Below are 16270 nucleotides of genomic sequence, written 5' to 3'. Positions count from 1 at the left end.
ACTAAAGCTATTTTTAAGAAGACTTAAGTTCATGATGGGCAACAGGTTTAAATAGCACTTTTTTTTTTTGGTCTACGGAAACCAAATTTCTGCTTTAGCGAATTGCTCTTCTGTTAAAGATAGAAAAGACTGGATAATTGTGAATTACTAATTTTACTAAGCAAAGCAGTTTCTTAACATGGTGTCTTGGTTAATACAGTACTCATTTGTAAACTATATGCTTAACAGGTAATTTAAAGTTATTGTGCATGGCATTTTAACCTGCTTTACTGTTCCACAAAAACTTCTCTGAAAGCGAGTTAACTAGCAGCCTGATGGCAGCATCCCCAAACAGCTTTTTTAGCCCTCCCAGGGGATGCTATGTCCGACATGCTTGCTTTCGGTGGTATCATATGATGTTTAAGAAACCTTAGTCATAGCAGTTTTGTAGCAAGTTGCACCCAACACGACAGAGGTAATGAGCTCAGTTTCCACATAGAAATCTCAGTGTCTGTGGTAAGAGCATTTCTAAGCAAGTAGTCCAAAACTGCTGTACATCAGCTGAGAAATAGTTGTCCTATCTGAAGCGGTTACGGAAGAGACACGCGCAGTAGCTGGACGGTTGCATCAGGAGAGGGCTAAGGTGACAGCTTCAAGTTCAGGCGGTGAGTGATGAAACCAGGAGCAGTATATGGTCTGGTTTTGTCTTGCCTTTTTCTTTTCCCCGCCCTTCTGTAACTCTGATTTGGAAACCACGGAGGCGACACTCCTTGGAAGTGCCTAACGTGATTTGGGCTTTCAGTGTGACTGTACCGAAGGTAGCCAGCAGGCAGGTGCACCTGAATCATTGCCTTCGTGCTGCCAGGGCCCGACTAAGATCCGCTAGGTCAATCCCGCAAAAGGATTGAGTATCTCAAAGCTTGAAAACAAAGCGAGATTTAATGACCATTTCCAAAACTACTAATGAAAATGCGTCTGTGCRCAGAAGGAGAGCTGTGGAGAACTTCAGACCACAGCAGAAATTGGTTATCAATGCTAATTACATTTTCATCCCAAAATACGAGATCATATAGCAGTGACTGTTGCTTGGTGAGTAATCAGGACGGTGTTRCACGGATTTACACGCAAGACTGGCGCTGGTACTGGGGAATGCGTTCTGAGYGTACCTGTCAGCTTGTTTGGCGGTTGGGTTTTATTTCTCCAACTCTATTAAAAATACCTGATATTTTGGGATCTTATCTGTCTTCCAAGCTGTAAGTAGCAAGATTATGATTACATTTAAGCCACAATGTTGAGAGAATAGTTATTTTAAAACAGTGGTTATTTTAAAACATCCTTAAAATCTGCAAGGATCACTTTTTTCAAATTATTTTTTTTTTAAAAAAAAATAAATACGAGTTCTGTAGTCAACCATATATGTGGGGGAGGAAAGAAAAAAAAATCACCTTTGGGCAACTTAGTGGTTTTATTTGTACTCGGAAAGGGAAAGGCCGTGAATCGAGGCGCCCTGTGCAGCGAGTGCCTGTCCCTGCGCGCTCTCTGCGGATGCAGGCGTCCCCCATCGCAGAGGTGTCCCCCGGAGGGATGGACTTCTACCCACTGCGAGAAGGGCTGCATCGCTGTCACCTGTCGCTGCAATCACACCTGGCCTTGCTATAGCAAACGTATACCAGGAAAAAAAAAAAAGGTTAAAAAATGGATGTCAGCATATTGTGCCTTTTGCCTGTATATGACTTCAAGGGCTCTCTCAGGACTTCAGACGTACTCTGAGGGCAGAGCGAGTGCCGCGTGAAGGGTTAAGTCAGTGTTATATTTTAGGTGCTTGTAGCATCAGACAGGCTCTGGTCCTGGCTAGTACAAAAGAGAAGGAACTCCAGTGGCTTTAATTCAGGGTTTAGATGGGCGTTTTACAACAAAGCCTAATTCCAGAAAATGTGAAACTAGACATCAAGGACAGCTCCGCGTGCAGAAAGCTAAACAGCCCTCAGTGTGGCCAGCAAACCCCACTTCACAGATCGGTCCTGCTGCCTGCAACGCACACAGGAAAAAAAAAAAAAAAAAAAAAGTACTGAGAGGCCAGAAAGGGCTGGAGAAATGCCTGGGGAAAAAAACCACTCATTCTGAAATAAAATAAAAGAGGGAAATTACAAAAAAGTAGCTTTTCCAACACACTTCACAGCACTAGCATGTTCTCACAGCATCCCTTGGCCTGCAAATGGGGAAAGCAAGTCACAGAGGTTAAATGCTTCAACCAAGATTATAGAAAGTGTCAGAGAGAGAGGATAAAACCTGTCCCGAATAGCAGAATTAGAGAAATGCTGTCAAGGAGAAGGGGCCGAGTGCAGGGAGCCATCGCTGACGCTGCTGCCCGAAACGCCGTGCCCTCGGAGGGCTCGGGGAGCTGGGTCACAGCGCGGCTCTCGCAACTTTGCCATCTACCTGTGCCGGAGCAGAATTTAGATCTACTCCTCTTTGCACCCCTCCTGTATCTGGAATATATATGAAATTGTTTTCTGTATGCCTGGCGGCATGAGYGCTTGATATCACAGGAAATACCACTGTCATCTCCCCGGGGATTTTCCGCAGCCCGGCTCGGAGGTCATGACGTACTTGCTTTTGCATAGCTGTGGCTGGAGAATTGCAGTTGTGYGGTGAGCTGTGCTGCACTGGAAAATCCTCATCGCTGCTGGCATCTTTGTTCACCCGCCAGGTATTCAACACATTCCTCGCAACCATTCCCAGTCAAAATCTTGCTGTGCTGGAGTCGGTGGAGGTTTTTAGCATAAACTTAAATGTCAAGCCAACATGAGAAATGACCCTGGTCTGAAATCTCAGAAAGTATTGGATGCAGGAGGCTGTGGTTTACACTGTTCAAAGCTTGAGGTCATGGTGTGGGGAGCTTCTGACGCTGCTCTTCAGACTGAGGAGAATTGGCTAGAAAGCGGCTAAAATACTTGGCCGCAGCTGAGTTATGTTGTTGAGTAAAGGTCTGTTCTCAGTGGCTGTGCTGGAGGCAGAGGATGAGCATGGGGAACACGTAGCCAATGAGCCCTCATTGGCAGCACGCGATGCAAAGTCTCTCCAGCTACTTCATTGACAGGCTGCAGATCAGATACTGTGACACATCAGAATAGCCCAGAAACCTTATTAGCTAGGTGTGCTACAAATCAAAAAAAAAAAAAAAAAAAAAAAAAAAAAAAAAAAAAAAAAAAAAAAAAAAAAAAAAAAAAAAAAAAAAAAAAAAAAAAAAAAAAAGAGAGAGAGAACGTCTATTTTCTAATAAAGATGCTCTAATATTCTCAACTTTAGCACAGCTTCTATTACAGTCGCTCAAAACTCTGCACAGATTACAACAACTCTGTTCTGATATGAACCAGGAAGCATCTCCTGTGCTGGGGTTTTGGCAAGCTTCAGAATATCATAAAAAGTGATATCTCAAAGAAATGGAGCCAGCTGAGAAAGCAGAACCATCAGTGAAGATGGTCTCTTCAAAGCTGGTGCAGAACAGTGTTGGGCTGGGGTGCAGAGGCCTCCAGACACATCTTTGGACGGTTACTCCAAAGCTGCCTTCAGAACGGTGCCTTCTYCTGCCGCAACGGTCACGAGGGACTTTGTGAGCGTAAATCCTTACTCATCCAAGTTGTCTGAGCTCTTGGTTGTAGAACTGGAAMCCCAGAGCCGAATTTCAAGTGAGCCTGACATCTGCGGCTGCTTGCAGCTTTCCCTAGAGCTGACCACGCTAAGCGTCTCCGACCATTTTTCACTCTCTCTAAGTCATTATCTGCCCCATACCTCAGTGCTTTATCTGAAAAATGATTAATTATTCTTACTCACCCCTGTAAAGCACAGAGGATTACTGATGGCAAGAGCCGAGCACCATTATGGGTGAATAATCGCTGACTGCACAGGCTTTCATCACTTAACTTTAAAGAAGTCGAGCTAAGCCTTTAATGCAAGCTGTTGCATTGCTGTATTTCCATTCACGTTTAATGACCTCGGTGCTTGCACCGTGCCTTTGATCTTCTGAGTCATGCATGGCTTTACTGCGGAAGTATTTGTTGGATAGCCACTTTCTTCAGTGCCATGTTTCTCACCTCCCCTGTGACCAGGTTGCTGCCGTGGAGCACCCAGTGTAGGAGGCTTTTAAGTTCAAAGCTAGTCTTGCAAGGGTGCCGGGGAGCTGTGAAGTCCCAGCTAATTTTGGGCAGTCGTCTCAGCGCTAATAGAGCGGGCAGAAATCAAGAGCTTGCCCRGCAAAGAGAAAGCCCTTTCCAAAGTTTCTGAATGTTACTTACTGGCATGTCATTAGAAAAAAAAAATCCTGTGTTTGTGTGAGGATGAATAACCATTGGAACAACTCATCCAGGGAAAAATATGGGTGCTCCATCTGTGAAAYGCGCCGAGCGAGCCCTCACGCCTGCCTACGGCGCACCTGCTCGAGACGGGGTCCCGTGCYGGCCGCGGCCGCCAGCGGGGCAGCACCTGCGCCCCGGGGGAAAAAACGCAGGAACAGCAGTAAACAGCAGCAGTTTTCAAGGCACAGATCCTTTCCATGCTGCACTGAGTCACTCCTTCCTTTTGCTAACTGTTTTACATCACCCATTTTATTGTACTTTACAAATATTAATGCTTGCCACTCTCCAAAATTTTAGCAAAGGTAGCTGTAAAATAGATTTTTCCATCAAAAAAAAAATATCCAAAGAGGGAAACATAGGAAGGCTCGGAAACAAGGGCTGAAGCCACGGTGCTTCCTGCCGGCGAGAGCAAGAGGAGTGATTTAGTGCAATATTACCTCACTGCATCGAGCCGCTCAATCTGTTCCCATCTGTCACCCTGGTGCTCGCAGGAGGGTGATGGAAAGCAAGCAGTTGAGTAGCTTAGTACTGAAGTAAATCAGCCGGGCTTCTTTTCTCCCCCCCCCCATCCTTTCCCCCGCTCCGCATGAGGCCAGGCGCCAGGGGCCAGCTCCCAGCGGCGCGCGCGGCCCCGGGGTGCACACTCCGGCGGGCCGCGCCGGCGCGGGGGGAGGCGGGTGAGGGTGCGACGTTGCAACGCGCTCGGCGCTGCGGCTGCGGGGGCAGAGCGCCGGCGCCCAGCGGCCCGCAGGATCGCGTGCAGGGGTATAACTTGGAGCCGCGGTGCGAAAGCACGGCGGGACACGTGGGGGCTGCGCGTCACGAAGGCCCTCGCCAGCAGCGCGTGCGGGAGGCTGCTTCGCTGTTCTCTTCGGATCCCAAGCGCTCAGCCAGAAGGACTTTTTCCTTCCTGGTTGTGCAATGCTGGCCCGAGCAGAAGTGCTGATGCAAACTCGATTCAAATTATCCAGGGCTCTGTTACAAGGAAGGCTGTGAGTGACTTCGGGGAGCTCCGTGAAACCAGGGCAGCGGACGAAATTGTGACAACAACATCAGTAAGTTTTTAATCACTGAATTTCAAAGGGTGAGGGACCTTCTCACCAAACTTTTACTGATGCAAGAGAAGAAACTAGAGGAAAAAAAACAAATCTACTACTTTGACAGGATGTAGTGAAATCTTTGCAAAGACTGAACACGCTTGCAGCTGCCTCCCCAGTGCCCCTGCCTGAGCTGACCTCTCTGGCAGACCACACCAAGGCGCTCAGAGGTGTGCGCTGCCTCCTGGGCTCTGCTGTATCCTAGCGCAGGAATAAAAAAAGGGGGGGGGGGCTCAACTTTGCATCCACTGAAATTAAAAACAACTTTGTGAACCCTTGCAGAAAGCACAGCATCTGCCGTTCATCCTATTAAAGAGCCTGCAAACGCTGGCGTGAAATAGCATCCTGATGTACTCGCAGGTAGAAAAGAAAAAGTAAATAAAGAAGGCTCAATCCTGTTTGCTTAGCTGGAACTAGGCCATATTTTCAGTCTGTTTCTCAACCATCCTACAYCTTTGGGATTTACAGAGCCACATTACATTTAATCAAGATTTAATCCCTTCCACGTGTTGCCRCTTTGCGGTGGAGACCCAGCAGCCACGCGGTCTGGCCTCGGGCTGCCGAGCGACTCGCAGGGCCTCCACGGCCCCGGGTGGGAGGAGAGGACAACGCCTCCCGTCCTCGCTCCGGCCGCACGCGCGCGGCGCTGGACGCTGCAGCGCCCCGAGCTGGCACCCCCGGGTGGGAACGGGCCGCTGCTGCCTTGGYGCCCGCTGCCATGGCGCGACCGAGCGTCGAGGCGGGATGCTCCTGGCAGTCCCGACGCACAATTAGCTAACCCCAAACCAGGGTTTGCAGCGCAGAGGAGCCTATCGTGTTTATATGGTGGCTGTATTTTTCCCCCCCCTCGTGCTATGCTATCCCATACTCAGGCCTTTGGAAAGCCCTGCCATGGCTGTGTTCACAAGCACGTTACGTGTTATGTTGGTATTTCCGCCTTTTCTTCACGCTTCGCTRCTACCCCCTTGCAGTACTCCTTGCCGTGATACACGCTCCGCCGTCCACCCTCCTTGCAGCACACCAGTCTTACCCATCTTCAGCTCTTTGCTTACGGAGGTCTTTAACCCTTTCACAACCCAGACTGGCCCAAAGGTCAGTGATTCGAGCCAGCAGGGACATACAGAGGAATTGGCCCCTCCAAATTTTTACCAGGCTCCCTGCCTCATCCTGCACGCAGTCAAGACTCTCCTTGACAAACGAGAGATGATTTGCTGTATATTGGATGTACATTAAAGTCGCCTCCGCTCCTGCGCTCGGAATTATTGATTATTCTAGCCACTGGACCCCTGCAGGTCTGGTGAGTCGTTTTGGATAACAGAGAAAGGCACACTGATTTTGCTATTATCAAAATCCTCCTGCATTTGCCTAGTCCTTTCTCTTCCTCTAATTTTCTAATTCTTCTGGAAAACAAGCTACACATTGTCAAAATCAAATTCCTGAGACATCTTGTTTAAATCAAGGGAATCTTTGCACCTTCTGTTTCTTTTGAACATCCATCTGTGCAGTAATAACAACCTGGAGAGCTATGGGGGGCCATCAGCGAGGTCCCCGGCYGCACTGGCTGGTATTGTACATCACTACGGTTCATCATGCTGACAAGGCAGATTAGCAAAGCACCTCTTTACAAGGTGCRTTATGAGACCTTCTAACACGCTGGAGACTTACCTACTACGTGAAGCCCTGTGTTTCTAGGCAGGCTTTCCACACTTGCTGGGGACCACAGCGAATCCTGAATCTGGACACTGTGATTGGGGAAGGATTACAGGTAGCAACCACAGCAAAATTCAGGACGATCGTTGTCCTCAAAACATCATTGCTGGCTCATCCAGTGATGGACACCACCACCAGACCCCTACACAAACCTGTTTCATTGGCATCTGAGTACTAACAAACTTATTGCATGGTGTGTTGGCACAGCTGAACACAACCCACAGCAACAGCCCCCAACCTGGTGTGCAGTCCCACCACCTCACCTTACCTTAGCACCTGGCCAGCCACCCAGCACACTATCACTACACCACTGTAACCCCACAGATACCRCCTTAAGTAGCGACCAAAGCTCCCCTGCCCTCATACAAAACCCTGGTCTCGTTAGGGTGACCCCCCTCCCAGGGAGCTGCTCACATGGGTCTGAATCCTTCTTTGCCACACAGCCTGTAAAACTTGTTTTGTGTCACTGCCACCCTGAAAAACCTTGTGGTTTTTCARACACACTGACAAAATTTCTCAAGGAGGAATTGTGGGCAGGAAGATGCGGATGAGGATTTCCCCTCCTCGGCAGCTGCCTTTGCTGCGCAGCCCTGCCAGGCTTACAGGTGCCTGCTATGCCAGATCCACACCCATAAAACCCAAACACATGGCTTCTTCACCTTTCCTAACAAGCACGTGATTAAATTAAGGCAACGACTCACCAAATTGGATAGAGTCCTTTCCYGAAATCATTTTCTGCAAAACCACTATTTGGTACTACACATGGCAAATCTTACAGTTTGGTGTGAGATGATCGTTATTCCATAGCATTTCTGCAGTATCAATATTAATATAATATCAAAAATTAATGTATACATCTCTATTAATAATTAATAATATTAATACAATATTAATAAAATTAAACTGAATGTTGGCCCAGATATTCTAAGTGAAATGAACAAAAGAAAACATTAAATCCAGCCTTCCTCGCAACATTTTGCGAGCCAGGTAGCCTGGAGAACGGGACCCAGATGTTTCAGGAAGTTGCTTCTGGGACTGCAACTCTGCTGCACTTTTTGCGCAGCCTGGTTTCTCCTGGAAGCTGGCCTTGCAATTCTCCAGCGATGGGGGGAAACCAAGCAAGGACACTGTGGTGTTGCCACACACATGGTGTCTTGCCTGATCTGCTGGTGACACTCACCAATAAGAGTAAATTAAAAAAGTAAATTAAAGGCATTTTTCAGATGTAGATGAGTTAGTTAGGAAATCTTCTCTAGGATGTGAGCAAAAGATAATTGGTTAGGGCAGAGTTTAGGAAAGAACTGGGATGCAAAAGCTTAATTTTCCTTCCAAAATTATCTCCCCAATGAACTAACCTTCATTGTGAGTGCCAATTAATGAGAATTCAATTACTAAAAGGGGAATTGTGGTAACTATACTGGAGATCTGGGATAGGTTTTGCTTGTAGCTCTCCTACCCACGCTTTGACGGATGCCAGGAGACACGGGGAAGCTGGTGGCAGACAGCCACAGGATGACGTCTCCCTCTGAGGAACCCCTTCCCTTTGCCCTCAGCAGTGACCATCTTGGAGACACGGGCATTTTGGTCTCCTATGCTTTCTGTGAACTTTGATCTGATGTAATTGGGGCTGTTCTCATTACCCAGATGAATGCCTAATCCCACAAGTTAATTGGCACAAATTACAACTACAAAGTTGCTCTGCTCTTGTATAATAAACTCTCCAAGGAGTTGTGTTTGGCAGGTCTAAGGCAGTCATCAGATATAATTGTCCACTCACTTACCATGACATAAAACAGGATTATTACCTTCAGTGGCGTTACTGATGATTTATGCTGCTGTGAGATGAGAAGCAGGGCTGCTTTTTCATGCTGTGTCTCCTGGTTTTGAGGGCCCTGACAATGTGCTTCGGTAAAAAATGCATGGACCAAGAGACAGCACAAACACACACACACACACACACACTTGCCCTATTTTCCTTCTTGATTTTTTCCTCCTAAGTGTGTTTTGAAGTCCATGGTATTGAACTGGTTTGTATTAACCTCATCAGGTACAAAGTGCCTGCTCTAGAGGATCTGTACTTTGAGGGGCTCAGCTCACTCCTTTTCTTCTAGGCGGCTGGTTCTGGACAACTTTGGTGACCTGAGTTTAAAATTACAAACTTGAGTCACTCAAGCTTTCCATAACCAGCCTGGAGTAAAATTCCTTGCAGATATCCCACCTGCAAGAAAGGCGTGAGCTAAGCCCCTCGAAGTTCAAATCTTATAATCAAATAAGGTGCAGGCACCTTATACCCGATGACACTAGTGCAAACCAAGCATAGAAGTTGCTCTTCCGGCTTGAGGGCACCTTAGACTTTCCTTTTTACTCATTTATTTTTTACTGGAACCGAGTCGGTTGCCCCTTGCACGGCTGCTCYGTCACCAGTGCCTGGGGCACAGAGACAGGGCAGAGCTAAACGTAGCACCACGGGCTTCCTAACAGGAGCCCTGCGGTTACGCAGGTTGGCGTCAGGAAGATGCAACCACAATTCCCAAGGCCCCTGTTTTTCCAACACGTGCAAGATCCACCAGAATCGGGCAAAAGAGCAGCTCCGGTCCCTGCAGGGAGCCCAGTGAAAGGTGCCTGTCAAGCTCGCCGGGGCGGTTCTCGTCTCCGCTGGGTAACGCAGGTGTTTGCTTTCGTGCAGCCCTGCTAACTCCTCTCAGCCCCCAGCAGCAGCAGCAGCAGAGGCTCCGACTGCCGAAAGCTGAATGACTTCACTTTTCCAGTTTCGGCATATGTTTGCGTGTCTGAGAGCCAAAAATGTGTGAAACTCGCACAAACTATTGGAATTCCAGCTATAGGGACTGACAAGTAAACATKAAGTTGCACAATATTTCATAAAACCCCCACAAATTGTACGTTTGACATGCTAAAGGCGTTCTTTGAGGTATGTGCCAAGACAAAAACTCACGTTAGCTGCACCAAAAATTCCTCATCATCTAAATCAAAGATTTGGCTGGGGGGGCTCACACTTTGTGAAGTGCTGAGCTTCCCTAAAAACAGACAAAAGCATGTAATGTTTTACTACACTGTCTATAAGGAGCTCTGCTAGTTTGGGTGGATGAAATGCCTAATAACAGATTACACCGAATAAAAACTGAAAACCACAATGATAAAATAATGTTATAATATTAAAATAAATCAAATCATATACTGCCATTATTCTGATACAGAATTTTTACACAGCAAATTTGATACATGTACAAGAAGTCAGGCAGACCATTACAACAAACCTCAGAGTTCCTTTTTTAACATATAAACTACATTTTAATAGTTTGAGATGATCAGCTAGTTTTACACCAAATCAAGTAACAACAGTTTTTTTTCTTGTAGAATACTAAAATAACAAAATCTTTTAATGTTTTGAATACTGAAATGCTTTGGTTCCATCTGTCACTTTTAAAAAGTGAAAAAACTACATCTATTGGTTAAATGTTTACTGTAGACATGTGCCTAACTTACAAATACAGTTATATTAATAAAGATYTGAAATGCAATGTAAATACAGGGTTTTGGCAATCATCCTATGCTTTGCATTATGTAATTATTCAAATCTCGGTTTGATTTAGGCGGTCCGAAGTGTAAAAAATATGGCCACAATTTTCTAAAATTGACAATAATCTTGGATGTTTTCATGCTGGGTTAAGCTGRAACCGTGAAGAGAATGAGACCCATCAGAAACCGCCCAGGCCCTGCCCTCCGAAAATGACATCGCTTCAGCAAATCTCATTTTGGCCACCCCGAAACGAAAGCATCCATCATCACTGCTCGCTCCTGAAAATCCCAGCCGCCGCAGCACGGTATCTCACGTACGGTTGTGATGTTGGCGAGGCAGGAAGGTTTACTACAGCGTTGCCCCCGGCGAGGACCTTTCCCATCGCTACAACAAGGAACGGAATAGGTCAAGCGGCTCTTCCCAGGGAAGGGCAGCTCCTGCTAAAAAAAGACATCTTCTTTCCTGAAGTCTGGTAAACATTTGAATTTGCTGGGCGAGACCCGGACGCAGGCCAGGCCGGGCAGGCACGGGCAGGTGTGGTGCATCCTGCGCCCGGGGAACGGGACCTGCGGGGAGACAGGGCAGAGCTCAGCGCGAGGCAGCCGGCGGGTCTGTCCACGCCGTCTGCCGCCGCCGGGCGCGGGAAGGTCACCGCCTGCGGATGCCCGCAGCCCGCAGCCCCCCAACGGCTTCAGCAACCTACTGAAAACCTTGCGTTCGCTGGAGGGAAATGTTCTTTGCGCTCTTTTCTGCACTGCCCGAAAGGCCGCGGCGGTTTTGTCGCAGCCGCCTGGGCGACTCGAGCACGGCACCGCCGCGCGGGATCTGGGGCGAGCGCGGGGTTAATATTCCCCAGCGCTGACTGCCTTTCACTTTCCGCACTGACTGCCTTTCACTTTCCGCAGCCTCTGCGAGCACTGACTGCCTTTCACTTTCCGCACTGACTGCCTTTCACTTTCCGCAGCCTCTGCGAGCACTGACTGCCTTTCACTTTCCGCACTGACTGCCTTTCACTTTCMGCAGCCTCTGCGAGCACTGACTGCCTTTCACTTTCCGCRCTGACTGCCTTTCACTTTCCGCAGCCTCTGGGGGCGGAGATGAAATTCAAGGGCAGAGCCAGGCGGGAGGCGTCTGCTCCGCACCTGGCCCGCAGGCCGGTGGAAGGTTTGATACTCAGAGCGATCYGTCTCCTAACCTCCTTCCCACGCAAATGTTTAGAGGAGGGAAGCTGTCGAGCAAGYGCTCCACCTTTGAAAATACTTTATTTCACATACTACAGTGAATCARTTTGCTTTCTGGTTGTCATGAAGAGCAGCAGGGTGAGGAATGTAAGTCTAAAATTAACCTCATAAAGCTTACAAACATCAGCGACTGTGACCGTAAATCTGGGGCGGACAGGCATCTTCACTGATTGTAATTATGTGTACAGCTAGCTTAAAATGTATCAGACAGTGTAAATTATTGTGTGAGAGCAGTAAACTCACAGAGCAACCAGAAGYCCGTTTCCCTTATCCTGAGGAGCCTGCAAATATACAGACCCCTTGCAAGAGAAACCTATCGCTCTGCACAGTAAAAATGAGAATCTGGTCCCCAGTACCTTACCAGAAGATTTAAGAGTTTAATACTAGGACAGAGCCTTCCTAAAACTGAGAAAATAGCCTATAGGTGCAGAGCGGAGAAGGCAGCTGTCAAACATAACACGAGAGCTGCAACGGACTAACTGCACGTGTAGAAACGTGATGGGCGGCTGTGGCGCCCCTCGCACGAGGCTCTGCCCCGAGGAGGCTTCGGAAACCCCYCAGGGGCTCAAACTCATTGGCAACATCGCGTTCAGTCCTCCCTATTGAGATTACGCTATTTACAAATAAATATGGCCTTTGATATAGTGCATAGAATATGTATAAATACAGATACTTAATGTACATGTTAATATTCTTATATTCATAATATAACATATAAAGATTATATACTAACGTGTAATTAGTCTTACATATATGTGTGTGTGCATGTGTGTACATGTATCTACACATGTATATATTAACATTTTTATTAATTAATTTAATTAGCATATTAATTTGAAATTAATATATAGAAGTCAGAGGCCCTSGTGAGACTTCTCTAGCACAAGTTTTCTGTCATGTCACTAAGTTCTTGGTGGCTTTTTAAGGCATGGGGGCTCTCAGCCTTTGCAGCACACCGTGACGTTGCTGTCCGGCGCCAGGGACCTGCTCCGGCCTGATGGAGTTTTAYGCGTGTGACCGGATCTGCCGCGGCTCCACCGAGGTCAGCGGCGGGAGCGGGCATCGCCAGGGTGGGCTTTGGGGCTGCTACAGGCCGTTTYGGGTCATTTAATAAAGCAAAACAGCAGCAACGACAACGAATTAATAAGAAAACAAATCGAAACGTGCGTGCGGTGCCTTCGCCCTCGGGTTGTCCTTGGAATAACTCRGCGGCAGCCCGTTCCCTTGCGCCTGGCCCCTTGGCGCCGCTTGCACAGCCGCAGCGGCAGGGGCCTGCCCCGAGCGCGGCTGCCCCGCGCCCCACCGGCCCCGGCCCCGCAGCGCGCCGTACTCACGCGGTGGCTCAGGGGGTGGCACTCCTCTCCCAGGTTCCCCATCGGCGTGCACATCCGCACGCTCCGGATCCACAGGCTCACCGCGCAGCACATCCTCCCTCCGCACTGCTGGTCTCTGTCGCAGGCCTGGAGTTCAGCAAAGAGCACCAGGAAAAAGCCATCGTTTCCACGTGCAGGGCAGGCCCGGTGCTCAAGAGCTGCTCTGACACCCCCGAGTTATAACGGCGCATTAAGGACAAACAACACGATTTAAGGCACGGCGCACGGTCCCTGCATCTCCCGCTCGTCTGAGCGCGGAGGTCCCGGGCGCCTCTCGGGTGGGCGATAGTTTGCAGTCTCTGGTTGCTGGCTAGAATTACATGCAACTTCAGGAGGTTTTAAACATGCAAGAGGAAATCTTCGTATGAGAGTCCACACCTAGGAAAATGCATTCACCCTCCAAGGGGGAAATAGAAATTACAGCCACTTATCTGATACGTTTTGTGGCTTATATGAGCACAAAATAAAATCTGACTATCGGGTATACAAAAAAAAAGAAAAAGAAAAAAGAAAAAAAGCAACCTAAGAGCAACTGGCATATTAAGGTTTGGAAGCAGGTTATTGCACGTCTTTCCCTTATTTCTTTAAGCAAAAGATTATCAGACTTATTATATGAACTTACTGCAAAAGCCAGTTTCTTTTTTCGGATGAGAAATTCATTAAAGGTTCTGATTACACCATAAAACTGAGCTTAAGTAAGGTACTACTGTTTTACTGTCTGGCAACACGACTGACAGGCCGAAGTGAGTGGGACATAAAGAGGCAAATGTGCGAAAAGGTGCATAAAAGACCGTAAGCGGCCTGAGGAAGACTATAGCGAACAAATGTTTGCTTATGGAAAAAGCTTACATATCTCACCTTGGGATTTACATGATAAGTGCCATTAGACTGTAGTCTACTGGGTAAATATTATGCTATTTCAAAAAGTAGAAGTTGGATCAAAATACATATTTAGCGACCAGCTAGTCATTTAGGAAGGAGCTGCTGCATTAGGGTCAAGCAACTGAACAGTGTACATAACCCAAATGGCTATCATGCCTCCCAAAATACGTATTTAACACAGCAAATGGCTCTATCCGACAACTAAGCCCAAACACACCAGTGTATTTACTTTAAAAAGTAATATGGCCATAAAACTACTATTACAGCCTTTTGGGTAGGTAACGTTTACTTTTTAATATCACAAAGGAAAAGAAAGAATACTCCCACCCATATATATATAYACGTGTGTGKGGGTGTGGGTGTGCGTCCCCATCCTGGAGAACTCTTAAGACTCCCTCTTCCAAAAACGCATACCAATATTAAACGAAACGCTACTTCCCACAATTATCTCCAAAGTCATAGCAATATTCCTCATAATCAGAGAACACAACATCAAGAACATCGCTCTTCCACACCCCATTCAAACACGGTTTGTGGATAATTCAGCCCGAGGGGGAAAAAAAAGTCCCAGCTGAAATGGCTGCTCCAAAGTGTGCTGAAGCCAGCAGAGGAGCCTTCACTAAAGCAGGGAAGGTTTCAGTCAGCTCCTTAAATTGCAAAGAAAAARCACCTTCCAGTCCCGTGGAATCTGGGAAGGAACAGCTAACTGCACTCTCCCTCGAGATGTGCCATTCATGAGGCGCCAAAAACGCATCCGAGCGATTTAAGCAAAAACTGCCCTGCAGTAATTAAGGAAGCAGCATTTTCTAATTCTAACGTACTCTTACTTAATGAATACGTTTTGTCCTTGATCTATTATTCTGTGCTTTACAATTACTTCATTTAATAGATTAATTATGCTTTAAAGGTGTAGCCTTTTAAAAAACTAAGACATTTTTAAACTGATACTTCATAGATTGAAATATTTCTACTTAAAAKGAACTTGAAATTCTCAAATATTAAAAAAATCCATTTACACTCTCTCATCTCAAAATTAATTGGTCCTGRGAACTTAGCTAGCATGCAGAGAAATCCCTAGGAGTCGTTTCACTGACTTCCATGCGCTTTGAATCGGGAGCCTGGACAGCAGTGGAGCAACCTGCTGCTGTGAGTACAACTTCTGCTGGTTACAAAAGCCATGTAAGCTCTCGAARGAATGCAAGCACGGGGTTATTAATCCAAAGCAAACAGTAAAAAAAAAATTATTTAAGAGTGATGCAGCAYTTTTGGATCAAATAACAATTAGGGGAAATAATATTTTCACAACCAAAGTAAACTTCAAGCCCAAAAACAGTAACAGGAACAAAGTGTTGGGGGGGGGGGAGGGAGCAGCAGAGTCATATCTTAAAAATCAAACTAAATTAAAACAAGCAAACAAGCAAACAAACAAATCCCCAGCGGTCAGGGCTGCTCGCGACACCGGTGCCCGCCTCGCAGGCGGGACGGCCGGGGGCTGCAGGCGCCCCRGGTGCGCCCGCGGGCGGCGAGGCACCCGAGCTGGCCTCCCCGAGGGACCCGGGGTGTCCCGGGACGGCCGCCCTCCCGCCACGGCGGAGCCCCCCGGAGCCCTCCCAGGCCCGGCCCGACCCGCAGGCGCCCCGGCCCCGGGCACCGACTCTCCCCGGTCCCGTCAGGTGCTGCGCATGGGTCCGTCGCGCCCCGTGCCGTGCCGTGCCGTGCCGCCCCGTCCCATCCCGCCGCGTCCCATCCCGCGCTGTGCCGTGCCGCCCCCGTGCCGTGCCGTGCCTTTCCGTCCCATCCTGCCGCGTCCCATGCTGCGCCGCGCCGYGCCGCCCCGTCCCATGCCRTGCCGTGCCGTGCCGCCCTGTACCGCGCCGCGCCGCGCCGTGCTGCTCTATGCCTTTCCGTCCCATGCCGCCCCATCCCTCGTCGCGCCGCGCCGTGCCGCCTCGCACGGTGCCGCGCCGTGCCACCCCATCCCATGCCGCGCCGTGCCGTGCCGCCATGTACCGCGCGGCGCCGTGCCGCGCCGTGCTTTCCGTCCATGCCGCCCCGTCTCTCGTCGCGCCGCGCCGTGCCGCCTCGCACGGTGCCG

The 16270-nt window shown here is 48.4% G+C and overlaps 1 protein-coding gene across 1 annotated transcript; it reads right to left on the bottom strand.

Annotated features, from left to right (window-relative positions):
* Nucleotides 1-10646: 10646 nt before the first annotated feature.
* PROK2 (prokineticin 2) lies at nt 10647-14929 on the bottom strand. The gene is made up of 3 exons (XM_085300005.1): nt 14846-14929; nt 13255-13380; nt 10647-11245 (listed from the first exon to the last, which is right to left on the bottom strand). The coding sequence occupies exons 1-3, from the start codon at nt 14927-14929 to the stop codon at nt 11120-11122; spliced, it is 336 nt and encodes a 111-aa protein (XP_085156131.1). The 3' UTR covers nt 10647-11119.
* Between the last annotated feature and the right edge of the window lie 1341 nt (nt 14930-16270).

This window comes from Rhea americana, unplaced genomic scaffold, assembly GCF_003343005.1.
Source record: "Rhea americana isolate MKP2758 unplaced genomic scaffold, rheAme1 scaffold_16, whole genome shotgun sequence".
Classification (NCBI taxonomy): domain Eukaryota; kingdom Metazoa; phylum Chordata; class Aves; order Rheiformes; family Rheidae; genus Rhea; species Rhea americana.
Note: the sequence above shows the minus strand (reverse complement) of the source record. Positions and strands in the feature narration are given on the sequence as shown.